Source organism: Fistularia commersonii, chromosome 1 (assembly GCF_037954325.1).
Source record: "Fistularia commersonii isolate RoL2024-O1a breed Wild chromosome 1, RoL_Fcom_v1.0, whole genome shotgun sequence".
NCBI lineage: Eukaryota > Metazoa > Chordata > Actinopteri > Syngnathiformes > Fistulariidae > Fistularia > Fistularia commersonii.
Genome location: NC_141284.1, coordinates 12,084,241 through 12,100,757, shown reverse-complemented (window position 1 = coordinate 12,100,757; position 16,517 = coordinate 12,084,241). Strand labels below are relative to the sequence as shown.

General features: G+C 45.6%; 1 protein-coding gene across 4 annotated transcripts in view; it reads right to left on the bottom strand.

The window, feature by feature from the left end:
• LOC147237371 (AT-rich interactive domain-containing protein 1B-like) overlaps window positions 1-16,207 on the bottom strand; it is a 186,448-nt gene extending 170,241 nt beyond the window's left edge. For 2 of the 4 annotated variants that reach the window (XM_086148097.1, XM_086148114.1), the window contains exon 1: window positions 14,605-16,074. In XM_086148097.1, the coding sequence (XP_086004223.1) occupies window positions 14,605-15,906 (1,302 nt within the window). In that variant the 5' untranslated portion in view covers window positions 15,907-16,074. Of the gene's footprint in view, window positions 1-14,604 lie in introns of all 4 variants that reach the window. The other 2 variants (XM_086148124.1, XM_086148105.1) reach the window with 2 other exon arrangements.
• Window positions 16,208-16,517: the final 310 nt, after the last annotated feature.

The following is a 16,517-nucleotide window of genomic DNA, read 5'->3' as shown; positions in this document are numbered from 1 at the left end:
AAGAGAGTAGCCTCCCTCTGCCTTCAGGTGGGAGACAGGTTCTGACTGTTGTTTTTTATCTATGTGCCCAACAACAGTTCAGTTTACCCACCCTTCTTAGGGGTCCCTAAAGGAGCTGCTAGAGCGTTTCTACCAGGGACTCACTCCCTCATTATACTGGGAGACTTCAACACTCACGTGGGCAATGACTGTGTGATTTGGAAGGGCATGATTGGGAGGAACGGCACCCCTGACCTGAACCCGAGTGGTGTTTTGTTATTGGACTTCTGTGCTCATCGCTGATTGTCCATAACAAACACCATGTTCAGGCATAAAGGCGTCTATTTGTGCACTTGGAACCAACACACCTTAGGCCACAGTTCTTTGATCGACCTTGGGCTCTTATCGTGGGATTTGCAAATGCATGTTTGGACACTTGGGTGAAGAGACGGGCGGAGATGTAAAGTGATCACCACCTGGTGGTGAGCTGGCTCCAATGGTGGGGGAGGATGCTGGTCAGACCTTTCAGACCCAAACCTAAGGGTCTGCTGGAAACGTCTTGCAGACTCCCCTGTCAGAAGGGGTTTCAACTCCCATCTCTGGCAGAGCTACAACCACGTCCCAAGGGAGATGGGGGACATTGAGACTGAATGGGCCGTGTTCTGTGATTCCATTGTCAAGGTGGCAAAATTGACCTGCGGCCGTAAGGTGCCTGTCTGGGCGGCAACGCTCAAACCCAACGATGGCGTCCAGCAGTGAGGGATGCCGTCAAACTGAAGAAGGAGTCCTATCAGGCCTTTCTGACCTGTAAGACTCGGGAGGCAGCTCTCAGGTACCGGCAGGTCGAACAGCATATGGCCTCAGTGGTTGCCAAGGCAAAAATTCAGGCGTCGGAGGAATTTTGGGAGACCATAGAGAAGGACTTCCAATGGATGTCAAGGAGTTTCTGGTCCACCATCCGGTGGCTCAGGAGGGGTGAGCAGTGCTATGTCAACATTGTGTACAGTGGGAGTGGGGCGCTGCTGACATCAACTGGAGACATTGTAGATCGGTGGTAGGAATACTTACGAGACCCAGTTGAAACTCCTTTAACTGAGGAAACGGAGCCAGGGGACACTGGAACGGACACAACTATTTGCGGGGCTGAAATGCTAAAGCAGTCAAAAAGCTCTTCGGTAGCAGGGCCCCGGAGGTGGATGAAGTCCGCCCAGGGATCTTCATGGCTATGGATGCTATAGGGCTGTCCTGACACACCTCTGCCACATTGCGTGGATGTCAGGGACAGTGCTGCTGGATTAGCCGGGTGGTGAACAAGGGTGGTGAACCCCCTTTTTAAAAAGGGGGGTTGGAGGGTGTGCTCCAACTACAGGGGGATCACACTCCTCAGCCTCTCTGGTAAGGTCAATGAAGCTGGAAAAGAGGGTCCGCCGGGTCGTTGAACCTTGGATCCAGAAGAACAGTATGGCTTTTGTCCTGGTAGTGGAACTGTGGACCAGCTCTATGCAGGGTCCTTGAGGAAGCATGGGAGTTTGCCCAACAAGTTTACATGTGTTTTGTGGACCTGGAGGAGACATTCGACCGTATCCTTGGGGGGGGCGACCCCGTCACACAGGCTGTTCGGTCTCTGTATGATCGGTGTCGGAGCTTAACCACATTGCCTTTTGTAAGTCGGACCCGTTTCCAGTGAGAGTTGGACTCTGCCAGGGCTGCCCTTTGTCACTGATTCTGATCATAACTTTTATTGACAGAATTTCTAGTCACAGCCAGGGCATGATATTGAGGCGATCTGGTTTGGTGGCCACAGGATCGAGCCTCTGCTTTTTGCAGATGATGAGGCTCTGTTGGCTTCATCAGGCCATGGTCCCCAGCTCTCACTGGAACGGTTCGCAGCCGAGTGTGAAGAAATGACGGAGCGGGAAATCAACAGGCGGATGGGTGCGGCGTCTGCAGCAATGCAAACTCGTTACTTATTTGTCTGAAGAGGGAGCTGAGCCAAAAGGCAAAGCTCTCAGTTGATCTACATTCCCACCCTCACCTCACAAGCTGTGGATAGTGAGCGAACGAATGAGGTCGCGGATATATGTGGATGAAATGAGTTTCCTCCGCAGGGTGGCTGGACTCCACCTTAGACATAGATGAGAAGTTCGGTTATCCAGGGGAAACTCGGAGTAGAGCCACTGCTCCTCCGCATAGAGGAGCCAGATGAGATGGCTTGGACATCTGGTCAGGAAGCCTCCTGGACGCATCCAGGGAATCTATTCCGGGCATGTCCATCTGGGAGGCGACCACGGGGAAGATCCAGGACACGCTGGAGAATCTATGTCTCTAGGATGGCCTGGGAGCACCTTGGGGTCCCCCCAGAGGAACTGAAACGTGGCTGGGGAGGGGGAGGTCTGAGCCTCACTGCTCCGGCTGCTGCCCCTGCAATCTGACTCCGGATAAGCAGGAGAAGATGGATAAACTCTGAAATGCAGCCTCAGGGCAACACGGGCCTGTATCCCCCAAAGCCATTCCCCACCCTGATAAATGAATAGGGCTGCCTCAGAGAGGGCATCCAGCGTAAAACTTTTGTCAATACCAAACATGCGAATCAAACCTAACAATCTCATATCTGATAGGTTGAGGACCGGGTTAACTACAACCGCCATTGGTACCGATGACCTACAGGGTACCAATGGAAGCCGGGCTACTGTAGATAAAAGAAAGGGAGAAGAAAGGCATGTTCGGAAGGAGAGAGAAAAGAGGAAAGACATGAGTCCGGGACTGAGAGTAGGGACTTTGAATATCGGGACTATGACAGGAAAAGGGAGAGAGTTGGTCGACATGATGGACAGAAGGAAGGTGGATACATTGTGTGTCCAGGAGACCAGGTAGAAAGGTAGAAAGGCTTGAAGGTTGGGATCAAGCTTTAAGTTTTCTATCACGGTATTGACAGAAAGAGAAATAAAGTAGGAGTTATCTTGAAGGAGGACTTTGTTAGAAATGTTCTGGAGGTGAAAAGAATGTCAGATTGACTTATCAGTCTGAAAGTGGAAAGTAATGCAGAATATCCCCAGAGATGAGAGAGCGGTAATTGGTGCAGGCTTCAATTGGGCATGTTGGTGCAGGCAATAGAGGGGATGAAGAAGTGATGGGCCGACTTGGTATACAGAATAGAAACACAGAGGGACAGATGATGGTAGACTTTGCAAAAAGGATGAAAATGGCTGTTGTGAACACTTTTATCCAGAAAAGACAGGAACATAGGGTAACTTTTAAGAGCAGAGGTAGGAGTATGCGGTTGACAACATCTTGCCTAGACAAGGTAACCTGAAAGAGATCAGTGACTGCAAAGTAGAAGTAGGTGAGAACATAGCCAGACAGCATAGGATGGTGGTTTGTAGGATGACCAGTGAGAAGGAAGATCAAGAGGACAAAAGCAACACAGGACAATGTGGTGGAAGCTAAAAAGGGAGGACTTGAGAAAGGTCCTGGGTGTCAGGGAGTGTTTACAGAGGGTTGGACAAGTACAGCTAATGTGATCAGGGAGACAGGTAGGAGAGTACTTGGTGAATCATCTGGAAGGAAAGTCGTGCAGGAGTCTTAGTGGTTGAATGAGGAAATGCAGGAGTATGTACAGAGAAAGTGGTTTGCAAAGAAGAAGCGGGACACTGAGGGGACTTAAGAGAACAGACAGCAGTACAGGGAGATATAGCGTGAGGTAAAAATAGAGGCAGCAAAGGAAAAACAAAGAGCGTACAATGACTTGTATGACGGAAAGGAACGAGAGAATGATCTATACAGGTTGGCAAAACAGAGAGAAAGAGATGGAAAGGATGTATGGCAGGTAGTGGGGGATTAAGGATAGAGGGAAATATATTGGCAGATGGTAGAAGAGTGGTGGGAAGATGGAAAGAGCTGATGAATAAAGAAAATGAAAGAGAGACAAGGGTAGAGGAAGTGACTGATGTGGACCCCAAAGAAGCAGAGAGTAGTAAAACAGAAGGGAGGAAGGCATTGAGGAGGATGAACAGTGGCGAAGCAGTTGCCCCTGATGATATACCTATGGAGTTATGGAAATATCGAGCAGAGGCAGTGGAAGACTTTCTGGCTAGATTATTCAACATGATCCGAGAGTGAGAAGATGCCTGAAGAATGCAGATTAAGTGTGACGGTGCCCATTTTTAAGAATAAGGGGGATGTACGGAATTGCGGCAACTATAGAGGGATAAAGGTGATGAGCCATATAATGAATTTGTGGAGTGTAGCTTCATGCCTAGAAAGAGTACAACAGTATTGGAAGCAGGCCTCTCAGTATTGCAGTATGCAGTATTTGCTTTAAGAATGCTTATAGAGAAGTACAAAGAAGGCCAGAGGGAGCTGCATTGTGTTTTTGTAGACCTAGAAGAAGCATATGACAAGGTGCCAAGAGTGGAACTCTGACTTTGTATGAGGAAGTCTGGAGTAACAGAGATGTATGTTATACAGGTGCAGGACATGTATGCTAGCTGTGAGACAGTGCTGAGGTGTGCTGTAGGGGTAACAGAGAAGTTCAAGGTGGAGGTGGGACTCCATGAAGAATCAGCTCTGAATCCTTTCTTGTTTGCAGTGGTGATGGACAGGCTGACAGATGAGGTTAGACAGAATCTCCATGGACCATGATGTTTGCAGATGACATTGTCATCTGTTGTGAGAACAGAGAACAGGTTGAGAAAGATCTAGAGGGGTGGAGGCATACTCTGGAAAAGGAGAGGAATGAAGTTTAGTCGCAGTAAGACCGAATATATGTGTGAAAATGAGAGGAACCTGGGTAGAACGGTGAGGCTACAGGGAGTGGAGATAAGAAGTTGGAGGACTTCAGGTACTGAGGGTCAACAGTCCAGAACAGTGGAGAGTGTAGAAAAGAGGTAAAAAAAATTGGTTCAAGCAGATTGGAATGAGTGGAGAAAATTGTGTCAGGTGTCCTATGCGAAAGAAGACTATCAGCCAGAATGAAAGGAAAGGTGCACAGTTACAATGACGAAAAGACAGGAGGCAGAACTAGGGGTTGCATACATGAAGATGCTAAGGTTCTCTTTGGGAGTGATACAGATGGATAGGATCAGGAATGAATCTATCAGAGGAACAGAACAGTTGGATCTTTTAGAGAAGGTCAGAGAAGCCAGACTGAGATGGTTAGGTCATGTACAGAGCATAGTGAATATACTGGTAGACGGATGCTAGAACTGTAGGTGCCAGAAAGGAGGTCTAGCGGAAGACCAAACTGAAGATTTATGGATTTAGTGAGAGAGGATATGAAGGTAGTTGGTGTGAGAGAGGAGGATACAGATAATTGGGTCAGATGGAGATGGTTGATTAACCTTTTGGCGACCCCTGAAGGGAAAAGCCGAAAGGAGAAGAAGAACACTGAAGTACCCTGGAGGTCCACACAAATATGTACCTTCCGACTTTTGATCCACACATTCATAAATACCAGTATGGCGATTGGCCTCTTCTAACAGCACCGACAATTTTTGTTTAAATCATTATTTTGTGATTGTACTTTTGTGTGTCATTAAGTCATATATTGTTATGCTAATATTTAGACATCTTCCATATTTTTTTCCAAAAATATAAAATAGTTAATTGCATGTTCTATAAAATGTAACCCGGTTTAGGAATTAGAATCTCCACAGGGTGGCAGTGCATTTTATATTCAGTAGGTGTAAACACTGGTTAGCAGGTTGAAAGAAAAGAAACCACTGCTTCCTGTGCTTTCATCCACACTGTGCAGCCTTTCACAGCGGGTCCCTCAAATCTGTGTCAGAGAGAAACATCTCCTCTGCCTTTACATGTCTGCAGCCTGACAACAGCTCAAGTCTACTGATGGATTGTTTTTGCTGGCAGAGCTGATGCTAATACTGACTTGACAGTGACACAGTGTACAAATGCAATTCAGCATGTGTACAAGGGAAGATATGCATCAAATCCTGATTGACAACAATAACAAGAACAGCAGCAGCAACAGTAATAATAATAATAATAACCATTATAATAATAATAATAATAATAATAATAATAATAATAATCAGTAGCACAGTAGTGCAGTTGTCAGCACTTCAACCTTACAGCAAGAAGGTTCTTGGTTCATTGTCGACAGATGGCTTTTCTGTTTAGATGGCACGTTTTCTCATGTCTGCATGGGTTTCCTCTGGGTTCTCGGTTTTCCTATTATAGTCCAAAAACATGCAGGTTCAATTGAGACTCTAAATTTTCAGAATGTATGAATGAGGGAGTGAATGGTTGTTTGTTTCTATACATGGCCCTGCAATCAACTACCATCCCCCACAACCCTGAGTGCAGGATAAGCGGCAGAAAATGGGTGGCTGGATGTATGGATGGATGGATGTATGGATGTATGGATGTATGGATGCATGGATGGATGGATGGATGGATGGATGGATGGATGGATGGATGGATGGATGATTCATTCTATTATTCAATCAGCTTCATAACGTAATGCAGCTCTTCCATTCACTTCTCTCATCTCCTCTCACTCTCAATGCACAATTTTTAAAGCATCAGAAAACCATGATGCTACTGGTCAATGTCTGGCTGTCATCAGTCAAATTATTCTGACACTTGACAATAAAATTAGTTCATACCAATGTTATAACTTTGTAACATCAGCCTGTTTCACAAATGCACACCCGCACACACACACAAGGACACACACAGATGCAGATTTGATCCACGGAAAGTCATTCTTCCATTGGTGCCCATAATGAAAAACATGTCACATAATTAACAAAGAAACGAAGAAGTGAGAATCATTTAATCTTGTCGGTCATAGCTTCTTTATATATTGTAGACTTCACCTATAGCTTTTTTTCTTAGATATATTAACCTTCATCCCAAAGCTCCCTATCCCCCTGCAACGAGACTTTGGGAGCAGGTTGGTTGAGCTGATTTACCGGCCACGTCACAAATTTACCCCCATTTGACCAGTGACAGTGCTAATTTGCCACCCTGCCAAATACATATGCACACTTTTCACCACATATACATAAATCTCCTGAACACACACGCCCTCTGTTCCCCTCTGTCCCCAAGAGCCGGGTCAGGGTGCCCTCCAGTTCGCCTCACCCTCTCCACTGTTAATTACCACTAATCTGCCTGCTCCTTTTTCCCTCTGCCATAATGGAACCATTCATCTTTACTACTTAATGAGTAGGCACTGTAGTCAGCAGCCAAGGTCACCCACAACTAGCACTGAAGAGACAAAATGACAGAGACTTGGAAACAATAGTTAAAGCAGAGAAGGGGAAGAGCAGTAAAGAGAGTTGGTAGGGTTGTTTATCCTCTACAGTGCAGATGAGAAAATGTGAATATGCAGAAGTTTCCACAAGACTCAGCTTTTTTGGAACTTGCCAAATGCAGAAAGATGAGAAATGTCTGGGAGCTGTAGGAGTCTGCACTGTCCAATGCAAAACAGGGCACATAAACACATACACAAACGCTCTCACACACACACAGATGCACATGCGCGCGTGTGCACACACACACACACACACAGACACACACACACACACACACACACAGGGAGTTTCCAGAGAGAGACTAATTATAAAAAAAATGTTCTGTGAGTGTAAACAATAGATCCCTCAAAACAATGCTGAAAGTGCAGCCTCGCACATTCTAACCACACTGGAAATAGAAAATGCATTTTCCGTAATGTGGTAAGACTCTCTTCTCCAGCTTATGCATACATAATTATGAAAACAATCATTCCGACTGGCAGCACATCTCCAGCCCCAGCAGGTGAAAGGCCAATATGTTAGCTGCCTCAGCTACTGTATAACATCTAATTAAAGCTTTTCAATGCTTCAAATATTAATCCAGTGGTGCCTATGTATTCATTATTATGTTGATTGTGAAAAGCAGACATGTTAGAGCAGAAAAATAATTTAGCCTTATTGCTAAATAGTTCCCTTATTGCATTTGCCTCTGAATATTTCTCTATTCTAATGCTCAGAGGAGCTATATCCTGACATTGCAGGCCAGGATTTTCTAATCAAGCAGTTTTCTCTGTCTCCCTCTTATCACATTGAGTATTTTTTCTGTCTAATCTAATGTAGTGCAATGGAACCACAAACAGTCATGTGCTCCTCCTCTGCTGTGGGGATTGGCCTAATGTTGGTAATGGGACAGTTGTAAATGGATTATGTTAATGTGGTAATCCACACACCGGCATGTCTCTGACATTACAGTAACCTTTGCATGTTTAGCCAACAGTACCTATGGATGTTCATTGAGTGGGTAGACATACACATACGAGCACGTACACAGAAACATGACCACAACATTTGGACAGGGAGATTGACTGTGCATAGCACATACTTCCAAAAAGTGTGGATATTCCTTGCCTAGAATAACACTGTGAATAATTTCAGACATTTACACTCAAAAATAAAGTTAGCTTGTGATGTCAATATCTAATCCAGTTCATCCGGTTCGTGTCAAAGGAGTGGCTGGAATGTTGAACAAAAGTCAGGCCATATCAGACTTTCTTCCCCAACGCAAGAAAAGAAAAAAGGGCTGGTGACTAAATGTCTGTGCAACACTTCTTCTACTGTTACCAACACCAAGTTTGTAGTATGACATGTTCTCTCACGTATGTGCAGCAAGTGATAGGTGTTGAGCATGCAATATTTTTTCTACATGAATGAGAAGTACAAAGAGGTTCCTGAGTACTTTAAATGATTGTGATCCTCACACTTTCTCTTTGGCCACTCAGTGCAGAAAGACATCCTGACATAACCACATCTTTAGACATGCATGAGTGCACATACATGTTAGTTTATATTTGTATTGTGGGGGAAAAAACAGAGAACACTAAGAAAAGACTAACTGGCTCTTTAGGGGAAAAAAATGTGACCCAAAGAAACAGTCAGAACTCATCAAGAGACAATAAGTGCTTTATTGTCACCTTACTATTTTTGGCCCTCTGAGCTTGACAAATAACAGCTCGCCATGGCGGTAACGTTTGCCTGTATTTTTGAGTTTACTGTGCATTATACTCCCACCATGCCAGCACTGATAAGGATCAGCTTGAACCACAGTTGCAATACAAGTGTGTTAAGGCCTATTCCAAGTGATGGATTACATTAGCGATAAGGATAGTTTTCTGACAGGCCTGTAGAAGAAAGTTAAAAATAGGCTACAGTGTTTGCATGCATTTAAATTTTCATTATATTTGTCCAGAAAGACAAAATGATGCAACAGGTTGCATTAGACTTAATTAGGAACCCTGTGGGGAGCTAACTGAGCAGTGCTCCCAAAACAATGTATTCTCTATTTATATTAATACAGAATACATACCTTATAAATGAGGTATTTTTTTCTGATCTGAAACAACTTCAGTACTTTTTTTTTTTTTTTTTTTTTTTCATAAAATAGCCCTGAACTAAAATTGTATGTGTCAATAAAATTTAAAAAGAGGTGCTTTCACCTCTGTCTCTCTTGCTTTATTTCACCTGTGATTCATGGTATTAGCAAAGAGAACCCAATGACCTAGTAGTAAAATAAATAATTACAAGGTGCAAGTGAAAACAATGTCTAACATTCATTGTTCACACTCTATAGTGCAAAAAAACTCTTAATCTTCTCTTGAGGCTGTCTGACATGCCTTTGGTTGCATCAAAACAAGACAAGGAGATGCAGGTTATTGTTTTTTCCTGCCCACAATTTGAATTTTTATAAATTCTTCACTTATTTCTCTGGGGTTTGACTCAAATGATTCTTGCATCCCATCTCTGGGCCATAAAAAAAGAAGGGGGGAATGAAACCGTAACACAACATTTTTATTGCACGACGTCTTTGGCCGTCAGCAGAACTCCTAATGAAAGGTGATATTTGTTGCATAAATACTACCTCGGATCTACTTGGTACCACCTGATCAAGCTGGCCAGAGAGAGCAAAGGATGGGGACAGAGATGACAACGATAGAAAACCCAAGCTCCCTTAATAAGTTTCCCATCTGTATCAAAGTGCGTAAAGGGATAGATTGTTCCGCTGACCCTGTGCCAGCAGGCGGTAGCATCACGGTTCCGATTTTACACGTGTGTGAGAAGTACAGGGGAGACAGTTCACCTCTGTTGGATGAAATGTCCAACCTCCATTGCAAGAAAAACGTCAAGACAAAACGTATATGCCGGGGCTACATCACAAAACTTCCAAGGTATCAGAAAAACAAACGAAGTCCCACAGGGTAATTTTTATGGCTGCGATGTGGAATGTCAATGTAGAGGTGACTACGACAAAAAAAATCACAGTTGCCATTGAGCAAGGCTATCCATTATCTATAAGTTAACCACTGCTCACTAATTCTTTACACATGGTACTAAATAAACAGAAAGACACACAACAGAGAGGGATAGCTTCTCCTCAGGGATGACGGAGGAGGGTCCTTTCATTCAGCTGCTCCACATGGCTAATTAGCATATGTGAAGGTCAGTTTGAGGCCCACAACAGCACCAACCAACATGATATCTGGCAACCCGCCAGTCCAAGTCACATACACACACGCAGACTCACAGGCATAGACACACACCAGTAGAGGCAGGAAACCCATTATATCTGCGTGCGTGAGTCCTGAGTGTGTGTGTGTGTGTAAGACCAATAACTGATTCACAGCCTGAAACAGAGTGAGATCCAGAGAGAGGATTTTAAGTATGCTGACATTTGCCAGAAGTTCACGCAGTGTCTCTGTCTCTCTCTCTCTCTCTCATTGAACTTGCAGGGGTCCATTTCTCAGGGGTCACTGGTCCTCCATGTGACTGTTTTTAACTATCACTTACACCCCCGGCTTGCCCTCTACTTTTCTTTTTCTGCAAACGGAAAAGCCAGGTGTTGCCGGGACCTGTTTTTGAAAATTAAGAGTAATGGTGGTCAATTGAAGAGGGTAAAAAAAAAAATTGAATCCACTGACAATGAAATAGGACTTTTTAGAAAATTGTAAACAAAACTAAATCTCATAATTATTTTCATCTTATAAAAAAAAAATGCAGAATGGGAAGTTTCATACAGGGTCATTTTATGTTAAATTCAATGCTACTCACAAGGACTAAATAGGCTAAGTTTGCCAAGGGAATCGAGTTAAAATTCAAAACCGGGAGGGCTAAAATGTCCATGTGGAACACAGAGGACTCCCCCCGAAATGGACAATTAAGTTTGACTGGAAAAAAAAGCTTTCTTTAGAGTTTTTCGGTTCCCTCTTGACACTGGCAGTTCCGATAAACCAGAGCTCAGGAGCTCAGGAGTCTGACAAGACTCAGCACCCGTGTGCATTAATTAAAGCGTTCCTTCTGGCCATTTACATGTCAACATTTATCTCAGGAGGGTGTTATGGGTGCACAGTGGACAAAAACAAAGGACTGAGATTATTTTATTAGCCAAATAATAAAACATGAGCTTACTCCATATGATTTTCATTTTTACATCTTTTTCCTGCTCTTTTCTTTTATTTCCTTGTCTCTTCCTTTTTTCGTCTTTCTTTTTTTAACTCAGAAGTAATTGTCATTTTGAGGAAACAGCATGCAGCCCAGGGATAACCACTGGCTGCCAATTACCTAAGCAGACTGCGTGTCATCCAAGAAAGATGAAAAACATTGAGCGGGGCCTCTTATCGGACACAACAGAGTAAATTAAAATTTCACGCGGTGCTGATTAGCACTGTGCTGGCTAGCCAAGACAAAGATGTAAACAAAACAATATAAACAAACAACTGACAGGAGAAGAGGAAAAAAAAGGAGAGGGATGTTGCAAGAGCTTGAGGTTGAACTGCTTAGTGCTTACATGGGGCCTAAACACACACACTCACACAGAGAGACCAGGAAAAACAAGCATTCAAGGACACAAGAAGTAAACAGACATCCTAAATGAATCTTAGGCTACAGAAGCACCAAGAGACACACACCTTAACGTCCATGTCCTGACCAAGCCCCATGAGCTTTCTGTCCAGGCCAGAATGTGCACCATAAATCTAATTCCCCCCAGCCACAGTCAGGCCCGTCACTGTGAACAAGGCTTCCTGAGATAGCTGCATAATACAAAGTGACATTGATCTATTGCGCCCATTATAAAGTCTTTGTTCGTATCATACTGATAATTCATAAGGGAGAACTGTAAACAGCATGCATTGGAGGATACTGTAAACAAAGATCATTTCAAGGTAAGCACATTTGCAAGGATGGGACTGGGTCTAGTCTTTGATATGTAGAATTACAGAGCTTTGATTTAAAACTAAAAAAGAAAAATAGGCAAACAGAGCTTTCCGGTGATGCATTACAAAAAACTATGTTCATCTATTACGTTTTCCATTATGGGGTGGGATGTGAAATGAGCTGCTGTCGTAATTATACAACCAACGCCATTTTAAACATGAGGTGTCCATCGTTATCTAATCACTTTTAGCATTCGCTGTGGGTCGCGTGTCTGTTCGGATAGGCTGATCGCGGAGCCTTTCACTGCAGAAACAGAATAACACAGGGGACAATTTGTGTTTTGAACTTAAAGGAGCCATCAACGTTGGACGCGTGGTTTTGTGCTGCTGCTACACTTCCCGCACTGTGTTATGAAGGCCCTTTTACGGACGCATGCTGTCTGAAGGCCTCAGTCTGAACAGTGAATGTTGTACCCTTTCCACTGTCAAACAGATCAGAAAAAAAATGTAATTAAAAAAAAAGAGAAAGTAGTATAATTTTGGTGAGTGTGCAAATTCAACAGGTTTGAAAAACAATCTCTCATGTGTGCACACATCAATACACAGGACACACCATAAATATACAATTTGGAGAGTCTCTGCTATCATCTTGGTTTATGCCCAAACCCTTGTGTGTGTGTGTGTGTGTGTGTGTGTGTGTGTGTGTGTGTGTGTGTGTGTGTGTGTGTGTGTGTGTGTGTGCATGTTTCATGGTGATGGTAAATGAGGTGCACTTTTTATGCTCACAGCTTGATTTTGAAAAGAGACAGTAGGGAAGGAAATTGGGGGTGGGGGGTGCCAACAGGTGACAGAGGTGCGCTACGACCAGACACACTCCAAAATGAAGTGCGGTCACAGTCATATCATGGGGCCAATTTGGATGCTATCTTATGCACTTCAATGCCAGTTGCTCTCATACTGCCTGTCAGCACAGAGCGGAACAGTGCTGCTACTCCTTATATGAATTAAACATGGGGCTTTTGTAGTGTGCATACACCACTGCTGAAATGTTGGTAAAGTCAAGCAGGGAGCAGCACATGCACAAATCATTGGGGATGGTGAAAAATATATTTGCAGTCCAAAATATTGAATGTGTGATATGCTGAAGGGGCTCATTTGCAGGAATTTCATGCAGTAAAATAATTACAACAAAAACATTTGGTGATAGAAAAAGAGAACTGAGGCAAGGAATGGAACTGAGGTGTTTTATAATTGATAATCGATACATGTGTAATGACCAGGAAGTTAGTTTTGACAGCCTTCTAAATGCACTCACTTTGATCAAAACTACAGCCAACCCTTTCAAATAAATGTCCAATTTTATTTCCCCAGTATTCAACACAAATTGCCTTTAATTGAAACAGTCAATGCAAATGAACTCCGTTTGTTAAGTGGGAGGGAGACAGCGTAACACCCTGCTCTCCAGTTGCCAGGCTGCTCCATCTAATAATGCTCATATCATGAATAAAAAAAATAAATAAATAAAAATTCAAACAAAAACAGAATAATGACAAAATATAAATTCACATTATTTCAGGGCAGCTTCAACTTCTCCCTGGCTGTAGGCCTTCACCATGTTTACGGCGGCAGGGTTTCTGCACATATCCGCGAAGTGTGTGGAGTTCTGGGACTACCAAAGATCGGATACAACTATCCCCAACAGATATCAACAACTGCTCCTCTAAATCAACAACAAACAAACAGACACACACCTCTGATGTGCTCTGGAGCAAGGCACTCATCAACCAGATATACCCCAGTGTAGGAGCAGGCTTGTGGGGCTTCCAGTCTTAAACACAAACACACAAAGCCCCTATATTAGTGTTGAGTGCTTTGTGACGCATTGACGTTCCAAGTGAAAAACAACTCCTTACACCGCTGCTTTTAAATAGTCCAAAGTCAAAAGAGATTTAAAAGTAGATGTTTTGAGTAGAAAAAAAAAATGCTATGGCATGAAAACCACTTTCACGTTTTTTATTTTGGGATGGAATTGCACTTTTTTTGTATTGGGGTGAAATTTGTACAGATTGTGTGCAGAGAGTTTTTGCGATTCTGATCGACTATTGTATTGATGAACATGTTGGTCGACGAGCCCCTCGACCGACACACGTCGTCGGAGGTCGATTTTCTCTCAGGAAATTTGGTCGAATTCAAAACTCCGCTCACCTTCCGGGACACTTTACGTTTTCCCACAACGATCTGAACCCGAATGCATCTCTGCGATCTTGAGTCTGGAAAGACCGATTACAAGTCGTGTGTCTTGAATCGGGTTTCAAAAACAGAGAGTCTGTCCGGAGGCGTACGCGTGCGCGCACACACATACACGCACAAGTGGGTAGTTCAGTGTGACACATCTGCTTTGTGACACACTTTTTTTTTTTTTTTTACGCGTGGTCCAAACTCACCTGACTCCTACTAAGGCCCTGCCCTCCGTTGCCTACGCTCATCGAATGCGGGTGGTTTCTCTGCTGCCCTCCCCACCCGTGGGCCGACGCGGTTCCGTACTGAGGCCCCGCGTCTTTCCCCAGGCCCACTCCCACTTGCTGCTGCGCCGCGGCTCCGCCATAGTCTTGATAGGCGCCGCCGTAGCCTCGCATCATGGGGCTCGGGGATGTCAGCAGCTGGTTGAGGGTCGGGGTGGCCGCCGTGGGATGCTGCGGCTGCGGCGGCGGCTGCGGCTGCGGCGGCGGCTGCGGCTGCGGCGGCTGCTGACTCTGTCCCGCGAATCTTTGAAAGCCACTCGTCGAGATCGTGGACTTGCCGTGACTTGCCAAGGAGTTACCGCTCATCATCATATTCCCGGGTTGCCTGCACCCGGAAGGGCCCATCATCCCGTAGGCCCCGCCGCCGTAGCTGGCCCGGTACGGCGGGTACTGGTTGTACTGGCTGTTGTGGAACACCGCTTCGTGGGAGTTCTCCATGCTGTTCTGCGCCGTGGGGTGCGTTATTCCCATCCCGCCGCTTTGCTGCTGCTGCTGTCCGCCATGTTGCTCGTAACAGGCCCTTGCGTTGTAATAGTTGTTACTAAACTCGGAGTTGTTACTAGTTGGCCCCAAGTTGGAGTGCTCGTACCTGGAGCTCACCATCCCCCCCGCGGGTTTACAGGTGAGCTCCCCTTTCCCCGCCATGTGCTGTGGCTGCAGGTCTCCCTGACCCATTAGCAGGTTCTCTTTGCCGCCGTGGTGCTGGTGGTCCACGCCTCTGTCTCCACGGGATACCTGGCCGTTGTTACTGCCGGTGCTGTTACTTTGGATCTGGCGCTGCTGATGTGGCGCAAACTGGCCGAACTGCTGCTGCTGCTGCTGCTGCTGCGGCGGCGGCGGCGGCGGCGGCGGCTGCGGTTGAGACTGGGGGGGGTCTCCGCTCTCCGCGCGTTTCAGCTTGTGGTTGGCGAGCAGACCCGTCTCCGCGGAGGAAGCGGTCGAATTAGTCGACGCGGAGGCGGACGAGAGGTTATTCCCATCCTTGCCGTGGTCGTCCGGCGCGCCGTGAGCCGCGGAAGTTGAATGGACCATGGCGAGCTCGCTCCGGTGCTGATGGTCTACATTATTCACGGTCACATCTCCGGCGCCCAGCATCGGTCCCGTCCGCTGCGCGCTCCCTCCTCCGACGGATTTCCCCGAATTGAGCTCCGAACCCAAGCCGCCGGGCAGTTTCTTATTCTTGCTGTTGGTTCTGGCCGGAACCGATACCACTTGCGCGGCCATGGTCACTCCAACATCTCCGAAGAAGAAGCGCGAAGGCGACGGTGAGAACCGCGACCGGCCTGGCGCTGGGAGATCGAGCCCGAGAGGGGCAGAGAGAAACGCGAGAGAGGAGGCGGAAAAGGGGGAGCAATTCAGTGCAAAAAAAAAAAAAAAAAAAAAAAAAAAAAGCGAGCCGGGTACGAAAGCCGAACAGGGGGTGGGGGGGGGGGGCTCTCGTCAGCGAGGCTTCATATTGAAAGTTTCTTTATCAGGTATATGGCAAACTTTTTTCCCCCCTCTCTCCTTCCCCCTCCGCCTCTCCTCCATCCCAGTCCTTGGTAATATGTAGTGGAGTCTCACGGAGCCCTTGTGGCCCAGCATGGGATGAGAGAGCGAGAGAGAGAGAGAGAGAGGACTCTACCAGTTTATCCACCTTCGAGGCTCCAGCGCCTCACGTGGAAAATCCGGAGTGGAGTCGCAAGGTGCGTGTAATTACTATGTAATATTTGCCCACGTCGATCGCTTATTTTGAAAATGTCCACAGAGGTTTGCAGTACAAGTCCAACGCGGAGGAAGTTGAACATTGGAAAAACAGGCGCAGGTGTAAGTTTGCCAAAGAGAGTTTGGAGGCA